Consider the following 11,855-nt stretch of genomic DNA (forward strand, 5'->3'; position numbering starts at 1 on the left):
ACCTTGTGAGATAACAGCAAATGAAAAAACTAATACACGAAACTGTTCCCAACCTCTGATTACAATGATGCGAAAACACATCCCCTTATGGAACAAGGCTGCAAGAGACATACTTAAATGACCAGATGGCAGGACAGTCAGTGGGAGAGGCAATATCTGATTTTGATCATTGATGCTGTTGTAATGTCATTTGCACAAAAACAAAATGAATAGACTCAAGAGTTCTAAAAAGAGAAAAATAGGAAAACTAATCAAATGTCTGCATCCCATATTTTGGCCATCAGGGTCCTCTCCCATCTAATCCACACCAGAAAGGCCAGTCCAAAAGGGATACCACTTTTAAGACCCATCTCTGCATTAGCTTTAGCCCTTTAGCTGTGATAGCATCACAGAGGCTGCTCACCACCACCTCCTTATACCCCACTAAACACGCACAAGCATGACCCAGCCACATCCCCTCAGAAGTGGGCCATTTGGGAGTGTCTTTCGTGTCTGAGGGCTCTTATGCCAGATCCTGCCAATTTTTCCACAAAGCGTTTTTAGTTTACTCAAGTCAACTAAACATACTTTACAGGATGCATCCTTCTACAAGTGATCTTCCTTTTTCTTTAGCTCAAATAGTTTAAGTCAGTCTTTTCCATATTGGGTCTCATTAGAAGTCAATACCTGTTGCTATGAAATAGGTCCTGGGGTCAATAATTAGGGAAATGCTGCATTCCATAGCCTCTTCACCCCAGATTCATAGGGTACACCAAAGACTTGAGGATCGCACAGTACCATCTCCCCACAGACCTTTGTGTCAGTATCCATATGAATCCCCTGCAGCACTACTACCAACATCTTAAATAACTGGTGAAGACTACTCCATGCCTTAGAATTGACCAAGTAACATAGCCAGGGTGCTGGGCTAGGTCAGTGGGTCTTAGGAGCCTTCTGGGTATTTGTTGTCTTCTGCACATCATTGGCAGACAAGTCCCACCTGCCAACCCCTCCCTCCAGAGCCTGCCTCTCTTCTCAGACCCAGAGACCCCAGCCAGGTCAGGCATGTGGAGGAAAGTAAACTGTACACACGCCCAGCAGAGCTTCAGCTCCAACTGCCAGTTCAGGCCTGACTTTCAACCACTTGTCAGCTGAAGCCAGCTTGCTTGGGAGGCTCAACTTTGAATTCACTGGCATTGGCTAGCTATACAGCTTATGTCGCTGTGACATAGAATACCACACCCTCCAGTAAGCTTGGCGGCAAAGTGTCCCAAAGTTAGAAAGCTGTAATATGCCACCAATTTCAACAAACAGGCACTTTATCACGGCATCACAGCCTCTCCAGAAAAGGGGCACAGTGTCTCTTAAAAATCCCTTCGCTACACAAATGAAGCTGTTTCTCGCTCCTGCCAGATTCCCAAGGTCAGAACCCACGACACAGACCTGAGCCTGGCACTGGGGTCCCCATGGCTGCTCCTGAGGATGCCATCCAGGTGACGCACTCGGACCAAGGGCTGGGTGCTGTCCGGGAGGCTGAACTGAGTCAGTGTGAGTGCAGCTAGCTGGGCTCCATCTGCTGCTGGGGTGGGACGTCTCTGCTTTGCATATCTGTGAGCAGCCCTGAGCAACAGCAGGATACGTCTGGGCTGGAATTTCTTCCGTGAATATGAAATGGAAGTGGAAAATTTCCAAGAGTCCTAAAGGGCCCAGGTAATGCCAGCTATCACGGCTGCTGTGTCCAGAAAGTGGTGTCCTGGCCCTACTCACAGCCCCCTTCAGAGCAGGAAACTCAAGCTGCTGCTGCCGCCCTAGGCAAGAGTGCATTCAGCCTTCCCGACCAACCACAGCTGATAAGCCACCCCCTCCCTCCAACGTCCAGACCCCTCCTGAAAGCTGAGCACAGCTGCGATACCATCACCTGCGCCGCTTCCGTTTCTGAACCTCACTTCAGGCTCTGCCTCGGGACCCGGCTCATCTTACGAGCCTGCCCTGGTCCCCTCAGAGGGCCCCCCGCCGCGAAGCAACCTTTCTGGGAGCACCCCAAGACTGGAGGTGCGGGGGGAGGGGGCTCTGGGCCAGTTGCCAATGCGAGCCCCTCCCCCAACCCCTAAGAGGGAAAGGACAGAACCTCAAGGGGAGGAAAGGGCGGGAGCGGGTGAGGATGAGAGACTGCCTCCTTCGGCTCCTTCCCGGAAGGGAGCTGCACATCACAGGTGACAGGGCAACCTGACCAGCTCAGCCAGAGCAGCGGGTCTGCCCGCCCACCCTCCCACCCCCAGGAAAGAAGCGCCTGCCACCTGCCCCGGCCAAGCCCACCTGCCCCGGCCAGGCCCAATGCCCCGGCTCCCCTCCTTACTGCCGCCGTCAGCTCCCACGTGGGCCTCCAGCTTGGAGAAGCCTCCTGAGGGCCGGCTGGATGCGGCCACCAGCCGCTGCCCGGCTGCCTGCCTCAGGTAGGCCACGGAGCAGTCCGGATGGATCACTACAGCCTCCCAGGGCGCGACGTCCCACTCCTCACCCGCCCTTTAGGAGAAGGACAGTCCTCTCTGGGGAAGCTCACAACAGACACCCGGCCTCCCAGGGACTTAGAGCAGCGGCGTGGGTCTGGGAAATAACCATGAGCAACAGGGCTATTTCTGTGGTGCTGTTGAAACCCCGGGGAGAAGCGCCCAGAGAGGATGGGGCCAGTTGTTTACCGGGAGGCTGGCTCCAGCCCTGGCTTGGGCCTGAGTCACCTCCTCATGTCCAATCGTGAGGTTGTGCCTTCCTGAGCCGCATAATGATTCCTGTGCGTCCAGAGTGGGATTACAGGGTTGACACACGATCCTCGGGCTGCTGCTGGGCTTTAGCTACCCAGAGATTATGACCCACCTGTCCTCACAGCTGTTTCATAAACAGTGCGACCAGCAGGCTACAAGCAACCTAGAGGGACGGTCATTAAATAATTAAACGACCTTAAAATGGAGGGGGAAAAAAACCTGAGCCCTTAGTGCTATTTTGCCAGAGGGAGGAAAGGCAAATGATTCCTTCGGCTAGTGTGTTTGGGGCGGGAGGGGGGTTAGGATGGGGCTGCCATGGAGCATCCTAGCCCATGCATCTGAGAACCGACTTGGACCTAGCACATCCAGGAGTCTCATTCTAGATCTTTAACCAGACCATGGAAAGATCTGGTCTAAACAAGCATTTTCCAAAGTGTAGTCTGTGGAACATAAAATGCCAGAAGGCTTATACAATACTGCATACCATAGTCCTTCATGGGAATTCACACACACACATACTAGCAGATTCTAAACATTTAGAAATCCTCTGGTCAAGAAAGCTGCTTGAGGGGACTACTCTGGTGGTCCAGTGTTTGGGAATCCACCTGCCAATGCAGAGGACATGGGTTCGATCCTTGGTCTAGGAAGATCCCACACGCCACAGGGTGACTAACTCTTCACACCACAATTACTGAGCCTGTGCACCCTAGAGCCAGTCAGCCGCAACAAGAGAAGCCACTGCAGTGAGAAGCCTGAGCGCCCCAACTAGAGAGTAGCCCCCGCTCACTGCAACTGGAGAAAAGTCCATGCACAGTAACGAAGAGCCAACGCAGATAAAAATAAACAAACTTTTTAAAAGCTGCTTGACTTTGTTTCACCCAACACACTTATTTGACCCTTCCACCACTGACACCCTAGGGAAAAATACTTATGCATATCCTGGGCATAGGCTTTGGAAAATGCCTTCCACTTTGAGCCTTCATTTTCCAATCTAGAAAAAGCTGCCTTCCCAGGCCCCAGTGATTAGCATGAGATCTACTCCATCACGTCCAAAGAGAGATGGGCAGCAGCCCCACTACAATGACACAGGCTGGGACAGTGGCCAAGGGTCCCACTGGAGGGATGCAAGACCCTCCAAAAGAGCAGCAGTTTTGAAGGAAACTGTGGCTTTGTCTTGGGAGAGCAAACTTTGCTTGGGAACTAACAATTCCTCCTTGAGCCTAATACATATCTGCTCCTCATGGTCCAGAAGTCCCCCTAGATTGAGGAGCACTGGTCCCAAACTCAAAGCCTTTTACCTTTTGAAATAACATTGAGACAATCTATGATACTACTGAAAGGAAGAATATACTGCTAATGATACAACCAATAGGGGACTAATAACCAAAATATATAAATACCTCATTCAATTCAACATCAAAAATACAAACAACTCAATTAAAAAGTGAATAGAAGAGCTCAATAGACATTTTGCAAAAGAAGACATACAGGTGGCCAACAGGCACATGAAAAGATGCTCAACATCATTAATAAGATAAATGCAAATTAAACCCACAATGAGATATCATCTCCCAGCTGTCAGAATGGCTGTCATCGAAAAGGCCACAAATAAAAAATGTTAGCAAGGATGTGGAGAAAAGGGAACCCTCATACACAGGAGGAATGTAAATTGGGGCAGCCAGCCACTGTGGAAAATCAAAAAGCTAAACATAGAACTACCATATGACCCAGCAATTCCACTCCTGGATATAGATCTGAAAAAATGAAAATACTAATTCTAAAGTACCCCAATGATCATAGCAGCATTATTTACAATCCCCAAGATATGGAAGCAGCCTGAGTGTCCATCAACGATGAGCAGATAGAGAAGATGTGGACATATATACAACGAAATTCTCAGCCATAAGAGAGAATATTTTGCCATTTGCAATAATATGGATAGACTTGGAAGGTATTATACTAAGTGAAATAAGTCAGACAGAAAAAGACAAATACTGTATGATATGACTTACATGTGGACTCTAAAAAAATACAACAAACTAATGAATATAACAAAAAGGAAACAGAGACAGATACAGAGGACTAACTAGTGATTACCAGTAGGAAAAGGAAAGGGGGAGGGACACCATAGGGGTAGGAGATAAAGAGGTACAAACTATTATGTATAGAATAAATAAGCTACAGGCACATACTGTACAACACAGGGAATATAGCCAATAATTTACAATAATTATAAATGGAATATAACCTTTAAAAATTATGAATCACTATGTTGCATACCTATAACTGATATAATATTATACATGAACTATATCTCAATTTTTAAAAATAGACTTTAAGAAAAAAAAAGACAATCTATGATAACCAGGCCCAGGCCTGCATTTCCTGCCCAGGAGACCAGACTACACACAATTTTTTATTTTCATTTCCATGATAATAAAAACCTACAATATTTATTAGGTTCAAGGATATAAAATTATTGTGCCAAATCAGGCTGCATTCACCTTTACCACTTAACTGTACCTTACAAAATCCCAACAAACAGGAATCAAATTTTGTCTTATCCAAAAAGATACCACTCCCCTCTCCCCAAAAGGATGCTGTGGCCTTGCCTATATGGGGTTCATTTTCTCATTTCTGAGATGTGCATGACTCAAAGAGAAGTTGGGCAAAGGTATTTCGCTCACTATGTATCACCTTCATGACAGACCTTGCGCATCTCATTCACTATTGAATCCTCATAGTAAGTATCAAGAAATATTTGTTGAATGAACAAATGCATAACTTAATGAATGAGTCAATGAGCTAAGTGGTGAATCTACCTACATCAATGTCAAGAGTCAGTACAGTATGTGGTTAAGCATATGGACTCAAGCCAGACTTCTCAGGTTTGAATTTTGCTTCACCACTAAGTTACGTAACCTTGGACAAGTTACTGATTTCTCTGGTTCAGTTTTATTCCCTATAAAATGGGCATAATAACAGTGCCAACCTCATAGGTTGCCATGACAATCGGTTAGCATGTGTAAAGTGCTTAGAATAGTACCTGGCACATAATATGTGTTTTATAAGTATTATCTCTTAACATCATTATCATCCTGATACTAGCTGTGAGAAAGTCCAACAGAGAAAATGAACGTGACCTTTCATCTAGACACCAAATCCTTTCATTCAGCATTATTTACTGACCACTAATATGTACCAGGTACTGTCTCAACTCCTATTTGGGTTCAAGGAAAAGGAAACCATGTTCAAATGTGAAACCAGATCAGGAAAAATAATCTCCTCCATAAGTGATACTTCTTGCTGACTTTGCATGGCCAGCACTCAAGTCAGGACCCCACCCTCTTCAGGCCTAGCCCCTCCTAGATCAGAGCCCAAAGCCATGGTCTCCTGTCCTAGATATGCAGCAGCACACAGAAGAAATAAGAGATTAATATTGTGGGGGAAGAACCAAAACACCAATGAGCGGCTTTCGGGGAGAGAAGATATTCTCCGTGCTTAACCCTAAGGCTGTATTTTATCTGCCCATGATATCTTCAAGACCAGGAATTGATTTCAAAGCCATCTAAAGAGGACCTAGTGTGAAGACAAGGAAAGCAGAGCTCATCTCTCCAAGTGCTTCTTGACTTTGCTGAGAGTCCCTCACCCCTTACTGAGGATCTCTGAAGAACCGAGGTAGGGCTGAGGGTGGGGCTCAGAGGTCCAAGAGTCTCCCACAGGCCACTCATGAAAGTCCTATAGTTCTTAGGGCAGCCTCAAACAGGCATCTTTAGAGCAGCTCCTCAGAGTTGCTGCCAGAGTTGTAGGCAGGTCAGGAGTAGGAAATGACAACCGACTCCAGGATTCTTGCCTGGAAAATTCCATGGACAAAGGAGCCTGGAGGGCTACAGTCCATGGGGTTGCGAAGAGTTGGACACGACTGAACGACTAAGCACAGCACACAACTACTCCAAACTAGCTATCAAGACATTAGAAGGTGAGGGCTGGCAGAGGCTCTGTGGCTGCCTGGCTCTACGGCTACCACTGATGCTTCAGTCAGGGGAGGAATTTCTCCTATTAGAGTTCCAGTTGCAGCCAATTTCTCCCTAAAGCGGCCAAATGTTGGTTACCACATCCAGGGGGATAGTCAACAAGGGCTCAGGACCATGCTGAAATTCCTCCTAGTGTTTCCAGCTTTCTTCACTCAGCTCCTTTGCTAATTTGTCATCACCAAGGTTCCACTCACACACAAGGACCCAACAGTTAGGGGAAATGACACTCTAGTTAGCAAGCCTCTCCTACTCCAGAGGCCTCTGCCAGCCAAGTTAAGCAGTTCCACTGGCAAAGCAACTACCAGGAAGTTCAAGGGCACAGAGCAGGCTGCCAGATGCAGTCTCCCTACCTCCCTTGCCTGGAAAGAGCCAAAGAGGTAAGGATGAAGGCCTCCAATGATCCCGTCACCCTGCCATCCTGTCCATCCCACTGCCTTCAGGTGGAAGTCTTAAGCAGTTGGCATCTGGCCAGTCCTCAAGCACCCAGAAATTTGTAAAGGTACTTAAGTGGCGGCAAGTCCCAGATCCCTTAATTTCTCTAAACCTTTCAAATCCGATATCAGTCACCAGGGAGCCGAGATGCGGCGGCAGACTCACCCGAGGACTCTGAACGCTAGGCTACCACAGGCACTGGGAGAGGCCAGAGCCCTGGCAAGCGATGAGCCTGGGGTCGGAGCCACCATCTCAGCGGGCGGGGAAGCCCAGGACCGAAGTTCCCACCCCGGGGCGCTCCGACTGCCGCCCCGGGCAGCCGGGGGCCACGGGGCATGGGCCCAAGGTCAGGAGCGCAGCATCGCGCGCACTCACCGGGTTCAGGGGACAGGGCCATGCCGTGGGCTGATGGGGGCGGCCCGCAGGCTGGAACACAGGTAGCGGCGCGGGGCAGGGCGCACAGCCAGCGCCGCGGAAAGGCTGCCGAGCACTGCTGCCGGGGCGAGCCGGCCCCGGCCAGGCCTTGCCCGCCGCTGGCGCTGGGCGGGAGCCTGCGGAGAGTCCCGCAGCAGGGGCGGGGACCGGCGCTCCCTGGGCGCGGTGCTGCGGCGTCCCAGGCCCGGACCTCCCGGGCCCGCCCGGAGGCAGGAGGAGGGCCGCCTCCGCAGGCGAGAAGCCCGGGGGCCTCGCGCCGCCCCAGCCGGTGACCTACCTGGGCGCGGAGCGGAGAGGAAGCGAGGAGCCGGCGACAGAACGGTGCGGGCCAAGCCGCCGCCGCGCAGGTCTGCCCTGCCCGCCGCCCGCCCACCGGGCCGGGCCGCCGCTACCTGGAGCGCCGCTACCCGGCCGCGCGGCCAACTGGAAACTTGTGCGCCCCAGGGGGGCCGCAGCGGCGATGGGCCCCTCGGCCCGAGGCGCGCCCGCAGCCGCCGGGGGTCAGGTTCAGCCCGGCTCCTCGCACCTCGCTTCCGCGGTCAGCCCCAGCCTCCAAAGAGCTCTCTGTGTTCGATCTTCCCGAACCTCCTCCCCTGCCGGAACTTGTCCCAAGGAGAGATGCTGGGGTCACGGCCCCCAAACAGGTGACTTAGTCCCCGGAACTGAGCTGACACTCCCTCTCTCTCTCTCCTCCAACCCTGGGCTTATGCACCCGCCCCTCCAAGTCCGGACTGACCTCTTAGTTGCCAGAAGCCAGTGAATGCTTGGTAGCCCCTACTCGCCCCTCCCCAGCATTTGAACTTGCTGACCACACCTTCCTTCCTGGAACTCTTGGAGTACAGTTTCCAGAGTTGCGCCCGCGCCCCCCCCCCCCACCCCCACAACCCCAGATTTTCAGCATACCCCAATGATGACTGCTAGGTTCTCAGCCTCCAGGGCCTGGCTTTTCGTTGCAGCGTTGTTGGTTTTTCTGCCGCTGCGCTGCCTGCCTCCTCTGGGGCTCTCACCCACTCCCACGGTTTTAACAACCTCCTGCCTGCTAATGACTCTTGAACTTCCTCATCATTCCGAAATGCTCCAGAGCTGCAAATGGTCTAATCCAACTTACTGGACACATCTCCACCAGAGGTTCCTAAGCCTGGGATAACGTGTCCAAACTCAAGCTCCTAATCTCCTTCCAGTAACATGCCAGAACCTGCTCTTCTTCCTGTGTTTCTGTAACCAAGCAGGATCCTATAGATCCTTCCAAGGAACAGCCTCCTCCCACCTTCCATGTCCTCCACCTGCTTGTATGTGGAAAACTTTAGCATCCTAGGGATTCCCTCCTAGCTCAGTTGGTAAAGACTCTGCCTGCAGTGCAGGAGACCTGGGTTCTATTTCTGGGTGGGGAAGATCCCCTGGAGAAGGAAATGGCAACCCACTCCAGTGTTCTAGCCTAAAGAATTCCATGGACAGAGGAGCCTGGCAGGCTACAGTCCGTGGGGTCACAAGAGTCAGACAGGACTTAGCATCCTAGGCCTTCCCTGAGTTCCCAGGAGTAGATTTAATCAGAGAAGTGAGAAAATGCTGAAACAGAGGAAAATAGACAAGATAAAATAATACTAGTTTAGTTATAAAACTAACTCAAGAATGTTTAGCTCCTCCTGGAAGGCTATAGATAACATCTGAGCCATAACCTTGAGCTGTTTTGCAGACACTGAAACCCACACCAGTTGAAAAACATTAACTGCATGTTGATCAACAAGCACATAGACCTCCAACAACTGGAATCAGAAGGTTGATGACGTTGGCTCCCAATTATCTCACCAATCAGAAGACTGTCCATGAGCTGTTCATGCACCGTGTGACCCATTTCCTGTCTTTAAAAACACTTCCCTGCAATCCATCCAGGAGTTCAGGTCTTTTGAGCCTTAGCCGCCAATACTCCTTGCTTGGCCTTGCAGCAAATGATGCACTTCCCTTTACTTCCTGAAAACCTGGTGTCGGTCGATTGGTGAATGGACCGAAGTTTGGTTGGGTAACATTTCAGCCTTCCGCATGACAGCACTACCACCCACTTCCGCAGGTCACACTTGGGAGATATTCTCAACTCTTTCTCCCTTTAATTTCTCACATCAAGTTGGTCGCCATGGGGAAATGAAACTATTCATTAGAGTCCTAATGGTGCCAACTGCCTTCACATCATCTTATTCATGTACCAAGTTTTATTCCTTCTGTGTCCTAGCCTGCTATTTACAATTTGTGTGTATGTTTTATGTATATGTAACTATATAAATATATAAGGCACACTTGCCAGGTCACTCAGTGGTAAAGAATCGCCCTGCAACCAAAAAGAAAAAAAAAAAGAATCGCCCTGCAATGCAGGAGACTCCAGGGTTCAATCCTGGGTCAGGAAGATCCCCTGGAGAAGGAAATGGCAACCCACTCCAGTATTCTTGCCTGGGAAATCCCATGGATAGAGGGGCCTTGTGGGCTACAGACAGATGGGGTCACAAAGAGTCAGACACGACTTAGCGACTGAGCACTCACAAAAACCATTAAAGGATTTGGTAAAGATGAAACAATAATCTTAAATAATTTCATTTTTAATACCTTTTCCCCCTTTAAAGTTATTAGCAAAATTCTGTTTAGTGAAAGCAATATGATTAAAAATGATTTTAATAAGTCTTACTTTAATATTTTATGAGACTAGAAAGTATGCTTTTAAGTTCAGTTAATGTCAATACTTAGTCCTAATGGCTGTTATTGCAAAACAAAAACCTCACAAAGATAAATACACCCAAATAGAAGAATTTTATCTTTCGCTACACTTATTAAACCATAATTCTCACTGCTTAAATTCCATCTAATATCAGTTTTGCAAATGTGACATTCCCCCAGAAAACTCTTCTTTGTCCATGAAGCCTTCATTCCCAATGATGTTTTTGTTATCAAGCAAGGGTTTGATGCCTGATGTGTATAGGAGCCAATAATATGTCACTGGTTTTGAGGGGAAAAAAATCTTTATTGCGAGGTTGACCAGCCGAGAGACAGGAGACAAAGCTCTCAAATCTGTCTCCATGATCCAGGGTTGGGGTAAAATTTAAGGGGTTAGGGGAATTTCAAACTTTGAAGCTGATTGGCTAGTCTTGAATGAGAGCTCTCAAATCTGTCTCCATGATCCAGGGTTGGGGTAAAATTTAAGGGGTTAGGGGAATTTCAAACTTCGAAGCTGATTGGCTAGTCTTGAATCAGAACATATAAGTTAGTCATGCTACTGAAAGCCAGGTTTTCCTTATTGAATGACTTCTTCCTTTGCTTTGTTAAGGGTTCCAGTGGCAACCTTTTGATCTTTGAGTTCTGTAGACTGAAGGTTCTTGGCTGGGGGTTATCCTGGGGAGATGGTTTCCCATCTTGCACTGTTGTCTCTGTAAAATAAGCCAAGGTTTGATTGATGAACTTATTTGAAGGAAGCAAAACCAGTTTAAGCTGGTACTGTTTCAACAGTCTACTTGGGGAGGCAAAAACCAGTATAAGCTGGTTGATGTTTTAGAAGCTGTTTCATTTTCATCAGTTGTTTCTGTGGATATTTTTAACAACGGGATTTTTTAAACTCCAGAAATTCTTCATTTGGAAGAATGCAAAATGGGTTTGTTTTTTGTTTTGTTTTTTTTTTAATTTTTTTATTAGTTGGAGGCTAATTACTTCACAACATTTCAGTGGGTTTTGTCATACATTGATATGAATCAGCCATAGATTTACACTTATTCCCCATCCCGATCCCCCCTCCCATCTCCCTGTCCACCCAAAATGGGTTTTAAAAGTGTACTTTTTAATTTTGAAGGTTGTAGCTATGCCGGTCTCTATAGTTGGCAATGAGACACTTCATTTTGGCATTAAAATCACATAATAATAGAAACAGTTCCAAACATCAGTTTTCTAAGTGCTTTCCTCATAATGTGATTATTTTAAAGCACAGTCATATTCATCACTAAAACATCACCTTTACCTGAAGGGATACATTGTGTGTGTGTATATATATATGTGTGTGCAGGGGGGAGTGGGTGTGGGGATGTGTGTGTGTGCTTCCGTGTGAGCTCACACACACAGACAGTCACAAGCAAGAGGCCAGCAAATTTGAAATTACTGTTTTTTTCCTTTTTTTCATTATTAGTTATTTTTCATTGCACAGGATCTTCATTTCTGTGCAAGAGCTTTCACTAGTTGCGGCGAGCAG

General features: G+C 48.2%; 1 protein-coding gene across 9 annotated transcripts in view; it reads right to left on the reverse strand.

The window, feature by feature from the left end:
• AMPD3 (adenosine monophosphate deaminase 3) overlaps nucleotides 1-9,565 on the reverse strand; it is a 47,513-nt gene extending 37,948 nt beyond the window's left edge. The window contains exon 1 of one of the 9 annotated variants that reach the window (XM_043482098.1): nucleotides 9,446-9,565. In XM_043482098.1, the coding sequence (XP_043338033.1) occupies nucleotides 9,446-9,491 (46 nt within the window). In that variant the 5' untranslated portion in view covers nucleotides 9,492-9,565. Of the gene's footprint in view, nucleotides 1-1,422; nucleotides 1,771-2,335; nucleotides 2,558-7,369; nucleotides 7,386-7,579; nucleotides 7,776-7,916; nucleotides 8,286-8,375; nucleotides 8,396-8,542; nucleotides 8,641-9,445 lie in introns of those variants that run through there. The other 8 variants (XM_043482104.1, XM_043482106.1, XM_043482102.1 and 5 more) reach the window with 8 other exon arrangements.
• Nucleotides 9,566-11,855: the final 2,290 nt, after the last annotated feature.

This window comes from Cervus canadensis, chromosome 11 (genome assembly GCF_019320065.1).
Source record: "Cervus canadensis isolate Bull #8, Minnesota chromosome 11, ASM1932006v1, whole genome shotgun sequence".
Taxonomy (NCBI): Eukaryota; Metazoa; Chordata; class Mammalia; order Artiodactyla; family Cervidae; genus Cervus; species Cervus canadensis.